At 38.6% G+C, this 23,568-nt stretch overlaps 1 protein-coding gene across 21 annotated transcripts in view; it reads left to right on the top strand.

Moving 5' to 3' along the window:
- Positions 1-23,568, top strand: part of LTBP1 (latent transforming growth factor beta binding protein 1) — a 389,007-nt gene that overhangs the window by 271,149 nt on the left and 94,290 nt on the right. For all 21 annotated transcript variants that reach the window (XM_072767337.1, XM_072767335.1, XM_072767336.1 and 18 more), the window contains 5 exons: positions 3,973-4,098; positions 5,342-5,467; positions 5,867-5,989; positions 9,969-10,088; positions 21,289-21,411. In XM_072767337.1, coding sequence (XP_072623438.1) covers positions 3,973-4,098; positions 5,342-5,467; positions 5,867-5,989; positions 9,969-10,088; positions 21,289-21,411 — 618 coding nt within the window. The remainder of the gene's footprint in view (positions 1-3,972; positions 4,099-5,341; positions 5,468-5,866; positions 5,990-9,968; positions 10,089-21,288; positions 21,412-23,568) is intronic.

Raw genomic sequence — 23,568 nt, 5'->3', positions numbered from 1 at the left:
TCATAGCTTCTATTTAAGATTCTAGGATGGAAGGAAAGGGCATTATATTCTTTTCATTTCCCAAGACAAAGGAGTACAATTCTTAAGTATTTCTCCTGTCTTAGAGCGATGTAAGAAGAAACAATTTAAGTATATTGGCAGACTGTGGTGTCAGAATGTATTATATTTGAATTAAACATCACATATTTTTGAAGATTTTTATTCACACATGTAAAATTTCCATTCTAAAGCTATGCCTGAGAAATTACAGATATTTGGTAATCAACAAATTGGTATGTACTGGCATTGGGGCAGTGAGTCCTGCTCAAGCATTGCATGAAAACTCCAGACTTACAGCCTTTGAAGTTGTTTTGAATCCTTGTCCCTACTATATTAATTCATCTTCTAATTTCCCTTTTTGCAAATCTGATCATTATGTCTCTTGTGTTGTAAGAAAATGGCAGAGAAAACTCTAAGATCAATAATTACAAAGATAATTGAAAAAAGTAAATACCAATAATATGCAGAGAAGGCATCTACCTACAATATGGAATAGATGGTTAGAGATACGATTTTCACACTATTCCACTAAAGAGTGCAGAAAAATATAGAGCAGAAAATACCAATTCCCATAATCATAACATTGAGTTTTCTTTCTTGTCTTCTTTTCTGTGTATATTGTAATTTAGGTTATATTCTGTATTTGTAACCAGCTATATTTTTTAACAAATAAGCATTTTCCTATCCTGTCAATGATTATATAATTATGCTGTATATGCTTCATAATTCATTTTTTTGCATTACTGCCAGTCACTTAAGTTTAAGCGGTTATGTTAATTACCCATGTTTTTACTCTTTTGAGTTATTTTATTTTTTCCATGATTTTACATTATACAGACTAAACCAATTTCTTTTTCTGATAATAAATTAGCATAAGTAGGTTCCCTAACGGTATAAGCAGTTTGTAAATGTGTGAATTCAAGTAGATACTGCAGCTCTGTATTCCTATGCTTGCTTTTAATGTCTAGTGACTGCAAATCACTTGAACCAGTTGTCTTAAAGTCACAGCACAGTGAATAACACTTGATGAAGAATGTGGTTTGGGTTTTGGAAAACAACCTCAGCCCGAATTTAGGTCATTTCCATAGTGAGTCTTTGTTAATAAAGCACTGTTTTTCACATCCTTCTGCAGAATGCATAGTAGGTTATTGGTGATGGTAGCACACCTGTTTTTCTTCTCACTCAAACCACAGACCCCTCCAACAAAGCTGTTGCTGTAACTGGTTGTACTTGAGGCTCCAGTCTTTGGGCATTTGGGCTCACCCATGGCAGCATGCCTTTTAAGCATTCTTTATTTTGTGATGGCAATGGGATAACAGTCCAAGGTAACACTGTTACAAATGTGCAGTAAATGACTTCAAAAGGAACAGCATTTACAATCATGATGTTAATGGCTAGCTGGTGTTTTGTACACACAGAAAGGCATTGTATTTATTTATAATTCACCATTAAATCAGTAAATTAAAAAATTAAAACATGGATGAATTATTTCCTTTCTAAAATTTCTTTAATTTTTAAATTCCAGTAAAATTAACCTGTACCGTATTATATTAGTTTCAGGTGTACACTATAGTGATTCAACAATTCTGTATATTACTCAGTGCTCATCACAAGTGTACTTTCAATCCTTTTCGACCTATTTTACTCATCCTCTGATTCAACTTCCCTTTGGTAACCATCAGTTTTCTATAGTTAAGTCTCTTTCTTGGTCCCTTTTTTCCTTTGTTCATTTGTTCCCTTAATTCTGAACATGAGTGAAATCAAATGGTATTTGTCTTCCTCTGATGGACTTATTTTGCTTAGTGTTATACTCTCTAGAATCCATCATGTTGTTTTCAGGTGCAAGATTTTGTTCTTTTTATAGCTGAATAATATTCCTGTGTGTGTGTGTGTGTGTGTGTGTGTATTCTTTGTCCATTCATCTGTCGGTGGACACTTGGGCTGCTTCCATAGTTTGGCTGTTTTAAATAATGCTGCAGTAAACACAGGGGTGCATATATCCCTTTGAATTTGTGTTTTTAGATTCTTTGGGTGAATAACAAGTAGTGGAGTAAGTAGATCATATGGTAGTTCTGTTTTTAGTTTTTTGAGGAACCTCCTTACTATTTTCTACCAGTGGCTGCACCAGTTTGCATTCCCACCATTAGTGCACAAGGGTTCCTTTTTCTCTACATCGTCACCAACTACTTGTTTCTTGTGTTGTTGATTTTATCCATTCTGATAGGTATGAGGTGACATCTAATTGTGGTTTGGGTTTGCATTTTCCCTGATAATGAGTGATGTTAAACATCTTTTCATGTGTCTGTTGGCATCTGTAGGTCTTTGGAGCAATGTCTTTTTGTGTCTTCTTCCCATTTTTAAGCAGATTATTTGTTTTTTTTGGTGTTGAGGTACATAATCATTTTATATATTTTGGAAAGTAAACCCTTATCGAGGTATATTATTTGCAAATATTTTCTACTATTCAGTAGGTTGTCTTTTAGTTTTGTTGATTGTTTCCTTTGCTGTGCAGGAGCTTTTTATTTTGATAAAGTCCCAATAGTTTATTTTTGCTTTTATTTTCCTTACCTCATGGGACATATCTAGAAAAATGTTACTATGCCTAATGTCCGAGTAATTACTTCTTGTGCTCTCTTCTAGGGTTTTCAGGATTTCAGCACATTTAAGTTTTTAATGGCTAACTTTTATTGAGTGTGTATAGTGTGCTAGACATTGAGCTGTGTACGTTATTTATCTTTTTTGAACCTGACACTCAAGTTGGTGCTCTGACTATTCCCATTTATCTCACATGCCGAAAAATGAGACATTGAATATTTGAGCTAAGAAAAGGCAGCAAGATTTGTGTTTGCACTGTCTGCAAACCTGGGCTTCTACCAGCAGGACTGCCCTACCACCATGATACCTTTATAACTCCTTACAAAGGTCATTGAAAACAGACTAAGTAGGGGATCCCTGGGTGGCTCAGTGGTCTAGTGCCTGCCTTTGGCCCAGGGCATGATCCTGGAGTCCTGGGATCGAGTCCCATGTCGGGCTCCCGGCATGGAGCCTGCTTCTCCCTCCTCCTGTGTCTCTGCACCTCTCTCTATGGTAAATAAATAAATAAAACTTAAAAAAAAAAAAAAAAGAAAAGAGACTAAGTAGAGTAGGTCCTCTTAGAAGGCCACTTTTGAGTCCTCAGGAAATTAAGGCCATCTTATATCTTTTTGGTAATTAAGCTCATTTTGAGGTCCTTCACCCATCATGGACTCCTGTGACCCTGCCTCTACCATGGTGTGTACCTGAATGAAGTGAGGACTCAGGGCCAATCTGCTCAGGCCTTACAGAAGAACCAAGTCTCAAGCAGGAATCAATAGTAGCACAAGGGAGGAATTTAGCAGAGAAGATTGGGAATAAGATTCTACTCTATCAGTATAAATATGGTGATGTTGAAATTGGCTGATTACGAGTGAGTTACACTGAGAAGTTTGGCTTTGATTATAAGTGAATCTTTCTTGAAAATTAATGAGAAATTTTGGAAGAGGTTGGACATAGTTGTTGGAAATTGGCTTTTGTAAGTAATGCTGCACTAAACAAAAGGGTGCGTGTATCTTTTTTTTTTAAGATTTTATTTATTTATTCATGAGAGACATAGAGAGGCAGAGACACAGGCAGAGGGAGAAGCAGGCTCCATGTAGGGAGCCCGATGTGGACTCGATCCCAGGTCTGCAGGATCATGCCCTGGGCCAAAGGCAGCACCAAACCGCTGAGCCACCCAGGCTGCCCACGTGTATCTTTTTGAATTAATGTTTTTATTTTCTTTGGATAAATTAGAGATGACTTTTGTCTTCTGATTGCATACCTGACAATGCACTAGTCAGGAAATCCACAGGAATGCTTTGAAAGCAATGAAATCTTTGTTGATGTCTGTTTTTTCCTCTATTGTTTATTTTTAAGAAATCAATGAGTGTACTGTGAACCCTGATATCTGTGGAGCCGGACACTGCATTAATCTGCCTGTGAGGTATACCTGTATATGCTACGAGGGCTACAAGTTCAGTGAGCAACAGAGGAAATGTGTTGGTAAGAGATAATTGTGATAGATGAAATTATTAAATATCAACTGTTTACACATTAAGAACATGTTTTATGTAATTATCATGGGAATTGTTATTGTGCTTAATTTTTAAAAATTTGTGTCCCTGAACTAAGGGAGCCCAAAAAGAGGTTAGCTAATCTCCTGAGATGTTCTTATCTCCTGCTCCAATGCTACCTACCTGGCCAAATGTAATACAATTAGATAAAGGTGAAAAAAAAAAAGGATGAAACAATTTTCAAAGATTTCTATGTATAATAAAATATTATAATAAAACATAAAATAAAATAATAGAATAATAGAAATAGCTACCTACTAACATATATTTAGCAAAATAATATTTATATGTAGCAATAAAGACTTATATTCATGTAAGTGCATAAAATCTGATTTCTAAAAGCAACTTCTAAACTGAAAATAAGTTGGCACAAAGCTATTAATGAATTTACAAACACAGAATCTCATATATGGTTCTTTGGAAAGAATGTATCTCAGTGATGGATAGCATTATGGAAATCATTTCAGTGTAATTACATTAACATTATATTTAACTTCTTTTTTTTTTTTTTAGAAAAAGATTCAGCACTAAGAGTTATAAGGCAAATGTAAAGCAACAAAGGCATATTCCAATTAATACAACTTTAATATGCCTTAACCATTATGCAAGATGTGTGAATTGTGCTTTCTGGTTTTGTACATATATGTGGGGTTGGTCAAGAGGAGTAGCCACCTCTTTATCCCATAGCTATTTGTCTTGAATTCATGTACACTGTAATGTATTCTATTTGGAACCCTAGAATATAAAAGTTGAAAGGGGCAGTTGATTATCTGGTCCAGCTTCAACCATGTGTGCAGTAAGTGAAAGAGTCCCTTTCACAATATTTCTGGCCATCTCTGCTGAGCTGGCCTGGGAGTCACACAGCAAATTTCATTGCTTTAAGGACTCCATGTATCTGGTGGGTCCTTCTGCGTTGACCCAAATCTGTCTCTCAGAAACACCAACATCATAGTTGTAATTTCAGCTTTTGAAACAATACACCCTAAGCATATTTCCTGTTTGCAATAACCATCCTTCAGGTATCTGGGAAGTATGATCATGTCTCCTTTTATTGTTTTCCTCGGTTATAAAGGTTTGGTGCACAGGGAATAGTATGCCAGTATTTAATGAACAAGGAGACAGAATTTCATGCTACACTGCACTAATCCTTTTATCTGTATTTTTGTTAACAGATATTGATGAATGCACTCAGGTCCAACAACTCTGCTCCCAGGGACGCTGTGAAAACACTGAGGGAAGTTTCTTGTGTATTTGCCCAGCAGGATTTATGGCCAGCGAGGAGGGTACTAACTGCATAGGTAATGTCCGGGTTCTTCCCGATGCATAAATTTCCCGATCTGGGTTATTAGCTCCCCTAAGATCCCATCAATCTTACTGCTTATTCAGGCAACCCAGAATTTATTATTGAGAACCTTTTATGACATAGTCATCTGCTTGATACTGGAGGATATCAAAATGGATTCTTTTCTCCAAAAGATGAAGAGTGTCAGATGTGTGCAGAGCCCGAGGTGTTAAATGTTTTGGGTCTCACATAAATCAAAACCACTCAATTTTGAAACACGTCACATGAATCGAAGAGATGGTGGCAGGAATCGGTTATTTTATTCTTGACTTCAAACTGACCTGGGAGATGGAACAGGTTTGAAATGATATTGTGGGAAATAAAACTCAACAATTCTGCTTTCTGCTTCGTGTAGATGTTGACGAGTGCCTGAGGCCAGATGTGTGCGGGGAAGGGCACTGTATCAATACCGTGGGCGCCTTCCGGTGCGAATACTGTGACAGCGGGTACCGCATGACCCGGGGAGGCCGTTGCGAGGGTGAGTCTGTACCACCTCCAAGTGTGGAATACACATGATCCTGAAATGCAGGGCTGAGTCCACAGCCGGGGCCACTCAGCTCCTGGCCTGGTACTTTCTCTCCTCTGCCGATGTGTATATGACACCAGCTCATCCAAGCTCTTCCTGCCTTTTGGAGTCACAGCCTCTTTGCCTCATTTCAGTGGCTTTGTCTGGATTATTTTTCGTCTTCATGTTCTCCTTGTTGTCCACTTCAACACCTGCCCTTCCCTGGAATTTGTAGTGAATTACTATAGAACAGTTAGTTGCAGATTATTTTAGCATAAACCCGACTTAATTACAGCATCTGGATCATTCATCTGGGAACATGGTGCAGGTTCACCCACTGTTGATTTTTAGTTTCCCACCTTTTGGCCTTATTACATTCCTTTCTCTATCAGCTTCTTTCTTTTATGTGTATTCTGGGATTTGCTTACAAACCCTCCACAGAAGCACTGCTTGACTAACTCCAGGTCAAATTCCAACCATGCTAGATAAAATTTCTTTATTAGTGACCACAGCAATGAGTTTGCTAGTGTTATTTAAAAAAAAAAAAGTTCTGAAAAGCTTTTGGAGCATGGTCAGAATGATTAACCACTTAATTTTTCTGCTCATGTTTGTGTCCCAGTTATACAGTTTCTATCTGAAACCACCCATGATACTTTTTAAATAATTCTTTTCACAAAGAAATACATTGCTTAGATGCCGCCATGGATGTGTGCCGGCAGAGGAGCAGGGGTCTCTGAGCATGTTTCTGAGGAGCTAGGCTGTGTGGATGGTGCCAGTTCCATGGGACTTTTGCCTGGCTGCCTGGAGATCAGCCTGTTTTCTAATACGGCTGGGCTTCCAGGCTGAGGGAGGAATGGACAAGTTGGTGCAGGCTGCTCTCAGCTGTCCCTGGCTCCTCCGTGTTGGTTTTCTTCATGGATCTAATGACCCAGGCCTGAAGGGAAAGCTAATTAGATGTTTTTTGGCAGCCTGCACCTGCCGCTCCCCCTGGCCTCTTGTTCAGCCCCTTGCATTCTGATCTGGAGAGAAGTGGGAGCATTTTACATGACTGAATCTTTAACCAACTCAGATCAGAACAGAGCTCTAAGGGGGCTCTCCTGGCAGCTGAGGGCCGTGGGTCAGCAAGGGGTGAAGCATCCCCCTCTCCTCTTACAGGGGACCCTCCTTCCACCCTGGAGAGGCAGCATGGCCCTGGGAGAGGGCAGGACCATGGCATTGGCTCCTGACTCCCACGTTAGTAACTCTGTGGCTTGGAGCCAATGACTGAGCCCTTTTGAAACCTGTGAAACAGGAGCTGCAAAGTTAACTTTCTGGGTTGTCATAGGAATAAATGCCTGTTGCAATATCTTGTGTGGTGCCTATCACCTTGCTAGTTCTCAAGAACCTCCCCATTTTCCCTGATGACTTTGTTTTTGCATAGACCCATCTGTATTTGTGGAAGTGTTCTTTAAAAAAAATTGCATGGGTTTGTTTACCTGACAAGCATTTATGTGCACAGCAACACTCCCCCAAAAACATCAAATGCTACAATAGCCAAAATGTGGAAGGAGCCTCAGTGTCCATCAAAATATGAATGGATAAAGAAGATGTGGTTTATGTATGCAGTGGAATATTACTCAGCCATTAGAAATGACAAATACCCACCATTTGCTTCAACGTGGATGGAACTGGAGGGTATTATGCTGAGTGAAATAAGTCAATCAGGGAAGGAAAAACATTATATGTTCTCATTCATTTGGGGAATATAAATAATAGTGAAAGGGAATAGAAGGGAAGGGAGAAGAAATGGGTAGGAAATATCAGAAAGGGAGACAGAACATAAAGACTCCTAACTCTGGGAAACGGACTAGGGGTGGTGGAAGGGGAGGAGGGCGGGGGCGGTGGGGGTGAATGGGTGATGGGCACTGAGGGGGGCACTTGACGGGATGAGCACTGGGTGTTATTCTGTATGTTGGCAAATTGAACACCAATAAAAAATAAATTTATTATTAAAAAGAAAAAAAAACGTCAAATGCTCATTGTTAGGTTCTGCATATAGTTTCAGGATGGGAAAATAAAAATGCTTAAGTAGGAAAAGTAGCATAAGTATAGAAAGTAGGAAGGAATAGAAAAGAAATGTGAAAGTTCTGTAAGCGAGTGGGAAGCAGTTAGGAGACTGTTCAGGAATATTCAGTGTATGGAAATTAACAGAAATACTACCAGGGTTCCCTGAGTAGATGATCTATAATTCTACCCCCATGAAATGGCTTGAAAAGAAAAAGGAGCTAAATAACATGGCTGTTTCCTAATTTCGTCATGGACCAGAACCAAAGGTCCCCAGGCTTCTGGCTCACCGAAGATTTTCTCAGCTGCCACTAACAAAGTTGCTTTCAAACAGCGCCAGTCTCCAAGGAGTCTCTTGTAGTTCACAGACATTATCTCATGCATCCTTACTTTGTTCGCTTAAGGTATTCCTAGGCAGGTAGTCCCTAGTCTTTAAATGAGGGGACAAGCAAGCAGAGGTGAGACCAGTGGGGAATTCAGGGATGTGGTCTTCTATTACTCAGCACTGCACCTTATCTATTGGACCAGCCTTTCTCAATGACCTTCTCTGACTTAGCAGTTGTAGTTCTATTAAAAAAAAAAAAATTCCTTCCAAAGAAGAATGTAATGCTGTTTGGAAAATGAAACTGGCAAGCCTCATCTTTTTGTAGAACAAGAAGTCCCAGAACATCTGACCTAAAAAAAAAAAAAAAAACCAACACTGTGTGTCATTGTCTATTGGCAAGGATTTTTCACTGATAGGAAAAAAAATTACCACACTGACCTGGTGCTTATTCTATTAATATCATCTTCAACTTTTTTACTTTGAGCATCTTTTTTTTTTTTGCTTTAAGCATCTTTTCACACTTGTCTAGTGATAAGCGGAGATAATTGTTGAGAATTTACCAGAATGAATGACTGTACCCATTATACATTTCTTTTGCTTTTTAGCTTATGTCCTGAAAATTCTGTTTATATTTTAAGCATGAGAGGACCTATATACAGTTTAAATGAGAAAACGTAGACATTAAATCCACTCACTTGAATTCAGAATCCAACTCCAGAAAAATGATCATTTTGAATGGGGCTGATACCCAGGGTATTATCACCCATGCTAAACTCTTGAACCATTTCCTGTATCCTGCTTCTCCCCCATTCTGTTGTTCTACCATTCTTTAAAATGCCTAAAGCCGTTGTAGTACTAACCTGTGTCATAGCCCCAACTGTACTGAAGGTGTTTTTTTTTTTTTCAATTCACATGGAAAAGAATAATAATGAAGAACTTCAGTTAACTGTGAATGTGAACAATAAGGTATATTTTTATTAGAAAATATTACCATATGATCATACACCATGTTTTCTGGAAACTCTTGGAAGTATTTGATGAGTTCATTCTCTCCTAATGTTTTTTTCCACCTCCAAGGAATTCCTATCCTATGAAAGTTCTAAATTATCCAAACCTAGGATGTTTTTGGGCCCACGAAGTCAAAGCAAGGATTTCCCTAGAGCATCCATTGTCTGCAGCTCTCTGGCCATCCATGTCTGGCCAGGTGGCTATGTGGCTTCGTCACTCTCATGCCTCTTTGTTATATTTCATTCTGGCAAGCTGCACTATTACTTCAAAGGTTTGATGTCCAGGAAGTGGCCCCCAAGGACCTGCCAGCTCCCGGGGTGGAGAGTTCTGATCCTGACAGTTGGACTGTTTGGGGCCAAGTTCTTTTGAATGTGTGTAACTATTTTAATCCAGGTATACCTGGCCATGCTTTATCACTGTGGTGTGTAAGTGTGGGACTACTGTTTGACTTAAAGTTTTCTCCACCAAAATGTAGATGTAACACACCTTCCCCACCCACCAACTTCATCAGAAAAGTAAGTTTTTTCCTTTAGTATTGTGATAACATGTTTGTGACCTAGTTTTTTGATTTTTCAGATATTGATGAATGCTTGACTCCAAGCACTTGTCCAGATGAGCAGTGTGTGAATTCTCCTGGATCTTATCAGTGTGTTCCCTGCACAGAAGGGTTCCGAGGTTGGAATGGGCAATGTCTTGGTAGGTGCTCAAGTGTCTTCATCATAGTTTTGTTTCTTCTGTTTCATCCATTTTCTGTCAGAGTGGTGTAATGCCAAGTGAGCCCTCTTTCAAAATTAAAAAAAGAAAAAAAAAATGGAATATAGCAAACTTGTGTCCTCCTGAGAAAATTTCTAAGAAAAGCTGTAAGTTACTTTTAACCAGAGAGAAAATAAGAAAACAAATTGGCATGAAGAATGTGAGATTTATACCTAGGGGAAATAATTCTGATCAAAGCAAATTGTCCTTGAGGTGATGAATAACCACGACTGAGTAAAATCCTAATCACCACAGTGGGGAGAGTGGTGGAGAGCAAAAGGCTAAAAAAGAGAGAAAAAGCTTAAGAAGAAGCTACCATAGACTAGTAGAATTAGGAACATACAAACACAAATATGCAGCAGAAGTAGAAAGAAATCTTGATGGACTGCTGAGCCTCTTATATTTATTCATTTAAGTGTTTAAGAAACTGCATACCGACATTAGACTCTGAGGAAAGTACATGACAAATTTGCTTTAGTTCCAATTAGCTGTGCACTAATTAGCTTTCCCCCTTAATGATTTTCTTCAGTGTTTCTGTCTCTGTGTGATCTTTTCATTAGTAGCTGAGATCTTTTACACTCAATGCCAGACTCTGACGACGTGAGTTAAACTTCTCATTTATTCATACATTCTTTCTTTTCATCCATAAATGCTGAAGAACTTACTATCATATACCAGAGTTGTGCTGACTGCTGAGATACATTGAGGGAAGAGAAAGGGCCTTCCTCATGGAACTGTCTGGTGAGGGGAAACTGATACCCAGGCATCTCATAAATAAATGGAAAAACCCAAATGAGACAGTGCTGGGAAGGAGGGTCCTATGATGCTGTGAGAGTGTGTGATAGAACGAATTGCCTCCAGGAAAATTCTTGATTGAAGTTTACCTGGGGATTTAATTGGGGAAAGGGTGGGGAGGGTGACCGTTTTGGACAGAGGAAACAGTATATGCAGGAGGCTTGGGGAAGGCGGAAGCAGTCGTGTTCCAGAAGGTGAAAGTCAAGTGTAGCCAAAGGACAGAGAACAAGAGATTTGCTGCAGGATCAGGGGGCAGATGGTGCTAGACCCTCTTAGTTCTTTTTAAAACATTCACCTTCACTCCTACATCTCTGGGAAAGATGTTTAGGTGATGCAGAGCAGGTGAGATAAGTAGGCTTGGCAGAAACAGTCCCAATTTCAAAGCTTTGGACTCAACACCAGGTTGCATATGCTCGGTTCTGTACATGGTACAGGTGGACCTCTGCCTTGGACCTCATGCCCATCTCCATGCATGTCTGCCACTGGAATTGTGAGATATTGATCTTTGGGAGAAGAGAAGATTTTTGTTTATCAATTATTTGATATGCATTGGTTTATGTGATCACTGGTCAGAACATACATTTGGTTTTAATTTTCCTGTTTGGCATACATTTTGCAGTTGCCTATCAAGATTCCATTCTTGTTCTCATTTTTACATACTGATGCATATTATAGTCCAAGAGTAGAGTCTGAGTTTTATCTTAAATAACTAAAATCCGTTATAGTGGTATAAACACAGCCCTGTTTGACAAACTTACTCATAAAATATGACTGACCAAACAGGCAAGTGATTGCTGTTTAATATAAATGGATTTATCTAGCCTGGGCAATAATACTAAATGAGTTATCATACCTAGATGTATGCAACCAGTCTAAGCACAGCCACTTTGCTCCAGATTAGTGACAGAAACACAGCACCTCTGTTAAAAGTTACTTCCATTTGTCAACAGATTAATAGAATCATAAGCAGAAATATTAGCTCACTGTGGAAGTCAAACAAAGTCACACATTTAGCCACTTATTCCAATCACTAGTTTTCGTTTTTGCATTGCTAAGATCACGCATTTCCTGTGAAAAATAGGCCATGTTTTGTTTTTTTTTTCCTTCTGTGTTGGGTGAAATTTTAGGCTCTATCATCTGCAGATGAAGCTCCTCTCTGAAATGCTTTCACTTCCATTCATTGTTCATACAGGACATGCAGCTCCTCTAAAATTCTCAGGGGAGCTTTTGCAGATTATACCAAAATGGATTCATCTTAGTTTTTTATAGTAGTTGAGCTTTCCCATGTTAAAAAGTTGAGTGTGATAAAAAGTAGGTATTGCAACATGCTTTTCTGTTCTTATTGAACCAATGAACAAATAAGATTTTTCTACAAACTCCGACAAGGCTACTGAATACCCAGCCATATTATGTTTTAGTTCTCACGTTTATACTTCTGGTACTCCAAAATACCTTTCAGAAGGTGTAGTCATTACTTAAGCTCATCACTGAGTTGAGCTAATTGACAACAACTTGATTAAATATTTATTCATTCAGTTATTAAACAGTTGTCTACCAAGAGCTAGGCATTTTTCAAGACCCCAGAGTAGAGAGTAAACAAAATAAAAGCCTTCTCCTCATTGCGCTTATGCTCTAGAGCTCATATTGTACTTGGAAATAAACAGTTCACCAGGTAGAAGTATATGGTATGTCAGATGTATGTTGAGTGCCACAAAGGAAAAAAAGAAACAGCTTAAGGGAGATGGTATCAGAGAGTCACTGGGGGATCAGAGAAAGCATCAAATGATAAGCTATTTATATGGTGTTCCTTTCTATTTGTTTTTGTCTCTAATGGTTATTTGGGACTAGTTTGTGGCTTTTTAATATCCTTTTATTCCAGATCATTTAGAGTGCATTGATAAGACAATTAAAAATTAAAAAATTGGGGGGAACCCCAATTTTAAATATATGAGAACATTAGACTTAAAATTTTTCCAAAGCTCACCATTTGAAGAAAGTCTTGGATTTGGTATTTGTTATCTTCTGTAGAAGATTTTCTGTAGAAAAATATAATCCCTAAATCACAGGGGATTCTGTTCCATAAGTCTTGGTACCTTCCTTTTTCTATCACTGTGCTCTCACTGAATGAATATTTTTAAATTATTATAATTAAAGCTGTACAGTGTTATATGTAATGTGTGGCATTATGCTCATGGTTTTTTCTAAAGTCCATTGATCCATATGTTGACTCTTTTTTTTTTCTGTTAAATGGATTCATTAGAAGTTGAGAATTGCTGTTTTGACCCTCATATTCTGCAGAGATTTGATACCAGTTATACTTTATGCTTCTTTTACTGACTCAAAGGTGAACTTGGTGAAACCATTAATGGCCTCCTTGTATTCATGCCATGTACGCTGGATCTCACTGATTGATGCTTCTCCTTGATTTATGAATTAGAACAGAAGTTGTTTGGAGCAGAAACAGGTCAGATGTCAGCAGGTGTTGTCTGGGAGACCATGCTGGTTTCCTAGTGTTGAGTTCAGGGCATATGATCCTTCATTCTCAGTAGTTTATTGTCCACTTTCAAAATATCTATCCCTTGATGCCTTTTGGCAACTCTTGTTGGCTCCTCTGTTAATGTAGCTTCTTCTTTCAAGTTGTGGATTTCAGTCCTCTCTTGAAAGCTGCTTTCATCATTCACCATTGTATTCCTTGGATCTCACATTCAGCCTGGAGCTGCTGCCCTCTTGATCCCCGCCTCTAATGACTATTTCATCACCCTGGGTTCTGGCCAGTTCCAACTGGCTGCTTCAACTAGAACCTTTCTTGAGGGAAGCTAGCCTGTCAGGTACTCAATTAACAGGTTTCTCTTCACTCATGAACAAGCGTGGTTCAGACCCTACTGGAGCCATCCTCCAAAGGAGATTCTCAAATATTAAATTGTTTGAAAGCACATTCAGTAACTCTGATATAAAGATCCTGTTTCCCTGAATTTAGACAGATTTGGGGTTATATATGATTTCTCTGAAGCTTGGTTTCAATATCTTTAAAATGGGAGATGAAATCTTGATGGGATTTACTGTCAGGATTAAATAAGCAATATAAAGCACCTGTAAGGTGTGTGACACAAGGTAGGATCCAATGAACGTTATTATAATGCTTCGTCCCCCAACTCTGTTATCCTCCCTTTTACCTCCCTAAACCTGAAATATAAGAAGTGTGGTAATAACTGGTATCTGTTTAAGTAAATTATATTTCGAGTTTCTATCTATAACCATCTTTGACTTTCTTTAAGAAGTTCATTTCCTGTAGTTCTTAGCTCTCCCTCTATCACAGGAGTTTTCTTTTTATGAATCTAAGTAATCTTAATTTTATAGTTACCTTTCAACTTCTCAGCAATTTTGTTTAGCTGGGATCTGTTTCTTGAGAATCATGCTTTTCTTTAGGGTCATCGATCATCTCTAACAAATGTTCTACCTTCTGCAGCTTGGCCATCTCCATCCTTTAACTTCATTTTCTTTGCTCACCTGCATAAGACACAGTATCTGTCACCTGGTGGATGTATGCAGCTACCCCTTTATTAGTTACTTTATTGTCTTGCTTTATAATTGAGTCTATGAAAGACCATATGACCTGGGAACACAAATTTCTGAAATTTTTACCATAGTAATCCTTCTCTGTCAAACCGTAATTAAGTTAATGGTGACTTTGTGACTCCGATTTATGTTTTCTAAATGTAATGGGTCTTAGGCATTTGAAGAACTTAGTGTCATTTGATCCACTTGACAACTGGTTAGCCAGTCTTAACCAAAACCAGGTGCATAGAACTTGCATGGAAACATGGAAAGCTCCTTGTTCTAGTTCTTCTCACACTAGGATTTACTTCAGATTTTAAGAATTGTTAACCTTTATGGAATAGATGGATACTCTTAGACTTACCTGAAATCAAAGACTTTCATTCTACATTTACTTACTTTGTACAAGATGGTAACAGAACTGAACATCTCTACCTTTTGCAGTTATTATTAAATATGCAAACACCAGTCTAATCCCTAAATCACTATAGCTAAAGAAGTCTTCTCACTAGTCATTATGTTATTATTAAATACCTAATTACATGCTTAATTCCAGAGAAGACTTGAAGTTGTAAATAAGCAAAACAAAATAGAATTGTAGTTATCAGGGGCTGGGAGCTGGGGGAACTGGGGAGATGTTGTTTATGGGTATGAACTTGCAACTGGCAGGTAGATAAGCCCTGGAGATCTTTTGCACAGATTAGTGATTATAGTCAACTGTGCTGTATTACACTGATTACAGTCAACGGTGCTGTGTTATATACTTCAAAGCTGCTAAGAAGCTAGATGATAATTAGGTTCACAAAAAAGGGAAATAATTATATGACATAAGAGAGGTGTTAGCTAACTGTGTTAATCATTTTTGCAATATATAAGCATATCAGATTATCACTTAAACTTACCCAATGTCATTTGCAATTATATCTCAATAAGAAAAGCAAAGAAAAACTACTTTTTCAAGCAGGAAACGTACGTGTGTGAGAAGGCTAATTATTATAACAAAAAACTTCTCTTACATTGCCACAAAGGGCTTTGTCTTCGTTGTTTTATTTGCTATCAGGGCAATAGTCCCTGTAGTACAGGCATAGAAATTGATTCCCAGATATGCTTGCTTAAAGTCATAGGTAATAAATGGCAGAGCTAGGACATGATCCCAGGTCTCTTATCTCCAAAACTCGTGTTCTGCCCTTTACACTAACACATCTATCTGTCCTGTACACTCAAGAAAATAAGAGAACAAAGTAATATGATTAAGATAATGAGGAAAGAGAAGTTCATAGAAGATCCGTGTGTGGGAATCATCCTTTGCAAGCAGCAATAAGAATGGCTGAGGGGTTCTTGAACTCTCAGATGGCAGATGGCAGCCTACACCACAGATAGCCCCAGTTGAGTTTTGCTGAAAGACAAAATGTTCTTTTGGAATAGGGGAGGTAGGAAGCCTGTGATTTGGTAGGAGTAATGGATTGATTTTCTGAGATCATCTTTGGCTCTTTAACTGGGATGTACATAGCATTGGCTGTTTTCCAGTTTTGAAAAACAGTGATGAGTCTTTGAGGGATGTGTAACATATTTTTGTAGGCTGCACTGCTACTGCACAGCTTAACTCGGCCAGGCTTGATGGAGGGTGCCTGAGATCCTGCGGATATACTGCACCTTGGATTCGGGTTGTTCCATCACTCTGGCCTAACCAGTTTTCGTGTCTTAACCTTACCATGCTTGTTTTTCTGTCAAATACATTCTGCCATTATCTGTACCATCAAAGACTATGTACACAGAAGAGGGATAACTGAAGTAATGCCATGTTGAGGGTGGGGGAGTAGTCCTGTATTTTCATGTAGACAGAATGACAGAATAAGATGTTTACTGTGCAATATCAAATGGTGCTTGCTCATCGAAGTCTGTGGTGGTCACTAAGGAATTAAATGAGTTGGGATGGCCTCTGAAATATTTCTGATTTGAAGTGTTGGGAGAGTCATTTCCTTGAAAGTACAGGAAGTATGTAAGCTGTCACTCTGGATCCAATTCTGACCAACCTCAAGGAAGTGATAGGTGAAGTGGAAGCAGGCAGCATAGCCTGGGTCTGACTTGCGTGAGGTCAGCCAGTGAACACCCTCTGTACCTCAGATGTCATGCATACCAGAGAGGGGCTTTCAGGCTGTCTCATATGTTCCCAGGACATTAGGAAGGGAAATTTCAAAAGGGTCCCTGACCCAGAGGAATTCCATCCCAAGACAATGAGAATATTTGCAAGTGGATTTGGTGGCCAGACGAAAGCCATCTTTGTAAAAATTATGGAGAATGGAAAGTTGCCAGAGAGCTGGATAGATTTATGTCCTCCTTTCTCCCCAAAGGAAAAAGAAGGTGGAGTTTAGGAACTAATGACCATGAATTTCATGTTCATGCTGACAGCTGTAGGCTGCAGTGTTCAAATGATGAGGTGAAAAAAATTTTTAAGACTTATTTATTTATTTGAGAGAGACAGAGAGAGAGAGAGAGAGAGAGAGAGAGAGAGTGTCTTAAGCAGACTCCTCACCAAGCACAGAGCCTGATGCAGGGCTCCATCTTAGAACTCTGAGATCAGGACCTGAGCCAAAACCCAGGAGTCTGACACTTAACCAACTGTGCCACCCAGGTGCCCCAAGGTGAAACATTTTAAAAGAAAAAGACGATCATAAGAATCAGCCAGGGTTTACTAAGGACAAATCATGCCCACTATCCAGAATGCCCCTTCTAATAGACTTCTCAGAGGAGCACATCATGAAATTCTATAGACATGGCATATCTGGTTTTCCACAGGCCTCTGTTAGAGTCTCTCGGGGTGTTGTAGATTGATCAATTTGGATTGGGTAATAGTATACCAGGGTGATTCATAAGCTTTTAAATGATTATATCCTCAAAGTGCTGACCTCATAAACTCCTGGCAGTTTCCTTACTGTGGGAGGTTTAATTAATTCATTGAATAGCAGATGCCAAATTATGTCCCAAAAGCCCATTGGTAAATTGTATTTTGGGAGTTTGGAGCACATTTTTCTGTGAACACAGTGTTTTTTATGGTGTTTCGCTTTTGAACTCATTATGTATATGTAACACAAGAATTTGGATAATCTGACTAATCTGACTCTTGTACAAGACCATAACTCTAGAGTAAGATGCGATTTGAGCTCCAATATAGAAAACCAAAGACCTAGCCATTTCCCTCTGCAGGAAGGATAAGAGGCTATGGGTGTTGGCTGGTGGGGTAGATAGGAGCTATCTTGTTTCCCAAAGCCTTGATCCTCCCAAGGGTTTGAAGAACTGGGAGGAGAGGATACATTTTCTGTTGATAACACTCAGAGCTCCACAGGTTTGTATCTTTGACTGAATGGAGGAACACTGGAAACCATTGACGGTTTTTAAAAGAGCAACACCATCAATTTTGTTTATATTTTAGATTAGTCTGGCTACTGGCTGGATAGTGGATTAGAGAGAGCAACACTTGAAATAGAGAAACTATGGCAGTAATCCATGTGAGACAGAATGGTGGTAGTAAGAATGAAATGAAGCAGGTGTATTTGAGAAATACTGGGAAGATAGAATTGATCTATTATAAATTGAATGTGGGTTAAGAGGGAGAATAAAGAATCTAGAAAGGATGACTCCCAGTTTCTGACTTGGGCATCTAGGTGGATAGTGGTATCGCATATTGACCTGGAAGTCAGCATGAAGAAAATAGAGGAAGAAAGATCAGTTTTGGCTGTGAAGACTTGGAGGTGCCTATGGGACATCAAGTGGAGATGTCCAGTACACTGACCAACTAGGTTGTAGGGGTCTGCAGCTTAAGAGACAGGTCTGCGTGAAAGATAAAACTGAGTTTGTTTCACTCCTTTTACCTCCATCAAGTGAGGCCCCACAGTCCAGGCACCTTCCTACTATACATTCTTTTTGAGGTATAATAGATCTATAACATTATATTAGTTTCAGATTTACAACACAATAATTTGATACTTGTATATGTTACAAAATGATCACAGTAAATCTAGTGAAAGTCTATTACCATAGTTACAGAATTAATTTTTTTTTTTCCTTATGATGAGGATTTGTAAGATGAACTCTCTTAGCAACTCTTCAGTGTGCAGTGTGGTACTCTTAACTCAAGTATCTTGTAGTATCAAGTGTTTTTTTTTTTAAAGATTTTATTTATTTATTTGAAAGAGAGAGAGAGTGCAAGCAGGGGGAGAGGCAGAGGAGGAGGGACAAGCAGACTCCATGCTGAGTGCAGAGCCCAATGTGGAGTTCCATTCCACAACCCTGAGATCATGACCTGAGCCAAAACCAAGAGCTGGACACTTAACTGACTGAGCCACCTAGGCGCCCTAATATCTAGTATTTTTAAAATATTTCATGAATGATAATCTGTACTGCCTGTTAATTTGCTTTAGCTAGAGAAAATATGGTCTTAGAAGTTGATTTTGTTACTATTTTCTGTAGCTCAATAAATCACATTTCATGGTACATGAATAATTAAAGAGAACAATCCATACATTTTTTGACTTTTTTACATTTTTGAAACCAATCCGCATACTAGACATGACATTTTAATGTTGCTGTCTGGAATTTACATGCCAGGAGTCTAGGCTCATTTTGTCCCATTATTTACTTTGGCTTCAGCGTTTGGCTTCTTCTTTCAAGTTGTTTGTGTTCAGTGTTTATAAAAGTGGACTCCCACAACCAGAGAAAGGATGGACAATGAGTCAGTCTGGAAGTGCTATTTTTGCCGTCGTAGAGTAGGGTCAGTTCACCATAACAAGTGATTTTGTGCAAGCAAAGTAGAACACGCAGGCAATGCCAGTGCCTTAGCTGTTTTCAATTAGCATGTGAAGCGTACGCCTGTGTGCTTGCGTGCTCACACACCTTTGCCCTATTTGGGTAATCCTCTATTTCTAGATAGCATTGTAAGAAAGCTAGAGTACAGTTTTCATGAAATGTCATGCAAACAAGTACAGTCTGACCTCTGGAAGGCTGAGTTAGAACTAGATCTCTGATGTTAATATGTTCGTGACTCTCTGCCTGTTAATATTAGGAGGGTGGAAAGCTTTATTGCTTTCATGATGAGCATTGCAAAATGAAATGGATGTAGTCAAGAGCATTTTCCTCCTTATTGTTTGTCTGCTTTCTGATTAAGATACTTGGATTAAGTCACAGACTGCTGTAAAGTTAAGGCTAAATCATGATGCTATGTGTAGGTTTAACACGTAGGGGTTTAAATTTTTCCTCTTAAGGGTTTGGTTGTTCATGTTACACTGTCTGCCTTTTCACTGCAACATATAGTGGACTTACCAGAGGGACTCAGATGGGGCATAGAATGCAAATGTTTCTTTTTCAATCAACAATATATTCTTTTTCCTGTTTCTTTTTTTTTTAATTTTTTTTTATTGGAGTTCAATTTGCCAACATCTAGCATAACACCCAGTGCTCATCCCATCAAGTGCCCCCCTCAGTGCCTGTCACCCAGTCACCCCCACCCCCCTGCCCTCCTCCCTTTCCACTACCCCTTGTTCATTTCCCAGAGTTAGGAGTCTCTCATGTTCTGTCTCCCTTTCTGATATTTCCCACTCATTTTTTCTCCTTTTTCTTTTTTACAATTATTTTTTTTTAAGATGTATTTATTTTAGAAAGAAAGAGGGAGAAAAAGGGTGAGCAGAGGAGGGGCCAAGGGCGAGGAAAAGAATCTCAGCCAGACTCCCCACTGGAGCTCAATGGTGGGCTTGATCTCCCAACTCTGGGATCATGACTTGAGCCAAAACCAAGAGTTGGATGCTTAATCAACTGAGCCACCCAGGCGCCCCTGAATTAACAATATTCTAGTGAGAGCTTAATGAATCCTGAATGAAATCAATGAATACTTTGATGATTGTTTCTTTATTAATGCTATGTTAGCAAATAATAAAAACAAACATTCTTAATTCTCTCTCCAGTGGTTCCTGTCACTAGACCTGACTTGTGTTAGTAGAAACGGGTCTAAAGGATGATCTTTGGAGTTAGGCTGACTAGATTCACCTATGAGCCACCAGTTTCAAACCATATGGCCTTGGGTAATCTGTCTTCTTCGAATCTTGGTTCCTTTTTCTATACAATGGTTGGCATGTATGGCTTCTGTTAGGATTACATAAGCTAATACACGTACAGCCTTTAGAGTTTCCATGCAGTAAGTGCTTGGTGAAGATGAGTAGTATTTTCTCTCTCTCTGCAGCCTGTTCTTTACCTTCAAACTGCCCAGTGGCTTATTACTGATTCAATGCCATCTTTGAACACTTGATCCGAGTTTTGTTTTTTGTTTTGTTTTGTTTTGTTTTTACATTTCTGTTAAGAACTCTGTTGGGGGTTTCTTCAGATCCTGAGTCCTATCTTTTTCTTTGGCAAACCATCACTTCCTGCTAAACTTGTCAGTTCCCTAACTAGGTATCTTTGATTCTCTGGAATACTTCATTTTGTAAGGGGTGCTGCTCTGAAACTGCCCTCTCTTCTGCCCTCCCCTCTACAATGAACTTTCCATTGAATTTATCCACAGAGTATGTTTGGTTCCTTTTTTTGAGTTACTTTGCATAAAATAAATCAAGGTATAGAACTGTCATACATGCAGTTCACACCAGAGCGTCTGTTTCTCCTTTGGGCTAATTTGAAAGTTTATCTTAAAGAAACCTGTCCCTGTTTGAAGAAGTGCTATTTCTATTTTTAGCCAAATGCAACTTTATTAATGCTTTATTTTTTTTCTCTCTTCATGGGTTTTTTCCCCCCTTGTGCAATACTCTTCAAGATGTGGATGAATGCCTAGAACCACAGGTCTGCACAAATGGTACTTGCTCCAACCTTGAAGGTTCCTACATGTGCTCCTGCCACAAGGGCTATAGCCCAACACCAGACCACAAGCACTGCAAAGGTAAATACTGTGATCAGATTTCTCATTTTTATTTGAACTGCATTTAAGAATATGTTAGAGTAATTAGCTTAGAAAAGGGAACCAAAAAGAAAAAAAAAAGAACCCTGCTACCTGTCATTTATTTTGACTGAGCTACTTGGAGCATATTTTTGTTGGCTTTGAAAGTCACTCCTCCCTGTGGTAACATACAGACCATATCTGTTTACATAAAGGAAAACAGCATATTTTTAGAAAACATTTGTAAACACAGATCTATTTATTTCATTTCTTCTCTTTATAAAAACAATACACACAATTCCACAACTCTGTGACTACGCTAAAAACCATTGAATTGTACACTTTAGGTGAATTGTGGTAGTGAATTATATCTCAATAAAATTGCTATTAAAAACATTTATTGTAGGAGTGCCTCGGTGGCTTAGTTGGCTAAGCATCTACTTGATTCCAGAGCCCTGGGATAAAGCCCTGAGTTGGGCTCCCTGCTTAGTGGGGTGTCTGCTTCTCTCTCTGCCTCTCTGCCCCACCCCTGCTCCTGTGTGTGTGAGTGTGTGTGCGTGTGTGTGTATGCACGAGTGCTCTCTCGCTCTCAAATAAAAAATTGTAAAAAAAAAAAATTATTGTAGAAAATCTAGCAAACACAAAAAAGTAAGAAAAATAATTTATTAATCTCATTCATCAATACTCCTTTCTCATGGATGTTTTCTATCACTAAGATAATGTATGTATAATTTTGTATCTTGCTTTTTGTCACTTAACAGTAAATCACGTGCATTTTACACATCATGAATAACTCTTCTCAAGTATTATTTTTAAAAGCTGCATGTTACTTTTACTATGCATTTAAAGGTTGTATAGTCCAAAATATTACTATTTCAGCATTTTCTTGCTGTTCATGTGTTGAACAACCATATTTTTCTTCCAACTTATTATGTTAAAAAAAAAAAGGAAAAAAACAAACCTAACAAGCTTTTTTTTTTTTTTTAAATAATTTTTATTTATTTATGATAGGCACACAGTGAGAGAGAGAGAGGCAGAGACACAGGCAGAGGGAGAAGCAGGCTCCATGCACCGGGAGCCCGACGTGGGATTCGATCCCGGGTCTCCAGGATCGCGCCCTGGGCCAAAGGCAGGCGCTAAACCACTGCGCCACCCAGGGATCCCCCTAACAAGCTTTTTTAAAAAAAAATAAAATAAAACTTAGGGATCCCCAGGTGGCTCAGCGGTTTAGCACCTGCATTCAGCCCAGGATCCAGGGCATGATTCTGGAGACCCGGGAATCAAGTCCCACATCAGGCTCCCTGCATGGGGCCTGCTTCTCCCTCTGCCTGTGTCTCTGCCCCTCTCTCTCTCTCTCTGTGCATCTGTCATGAATAAATAAATAAAATCTTTATTAAAAATAAATAAAATAAAAGTTGGTCTGAATTCTAGGATCATTTCCTTATTTATGAAAGTAGAATAATTGGGTAAAATGTTTGTAATGTTTTTTATTATTTTGACAGAACACTAATTTATAATTTTTTAAATGTGTTTCTTTTAATTCTAAAAGATTATTATTCATGATTATATTAATTCCCTGGACACTTCTAATTATTACATTTATTTTGTATGGTTGTTAAACATTTGTATTTTTTTCCTTCTAAAAGTTATGTTAATATCTGTTACCACTTATCAGGTTTTTTTAACCAATCTATATGAACGCTTTCTATATAATGTGTAAACCTATGTACATGTGTCTGTATATTACAATACATTTTTTGGAGGTATATTGTAATTTGTCCAAGGCTTCTCTAATTCTTCTTTGCATAATTCTTTAAATTTAGATTTTTCTGTGGTCCAATCTCTGGATGGCTTCCTTTCTGCTCCTCATGCTTTATACCTAAAACCATGGTCTTCGCAGGGGAGGAAGAGAGGAAATAAGTGAAGTTTGTCTTCTTTCTGAAGTGTCTCAATGAAAGTGAAGGCCTTAGGGTGGAGATTAATTTCTCACCACAGTAGATAAGTAGTAAGCAGATATCTTACTGTCTTTAAGAATTGTAGCATCTCCCACTAGCAGTAGCAAATTCACTAACCTCAGCCTGGGGGGCCCAACTCCTTGTGTACAGTGGAACGCCAGCCACTCGCAGCTCAGCAGGTAAAGTGAGCATCTCCCTTCCCTCT

This window comes from Vulpes vulpes, chromosome 8 (genome assembly GCF_048418805.1).
Source record: "Vulpes vulpes isolate BD-2025 chromosome 8, VulVul3, whole genome shotgun sequence".
NCBI lineage: Eukaryota > Metazoa > Chordata > Mammalia > Carnivora > Canidae > Vulpes > Vulpes vulpes.
The sequence above is the reverse complement of the archived record's forward strand: the minus strand, read 5'-3'. Positions and strand labels throughout refer to the sequence as shown.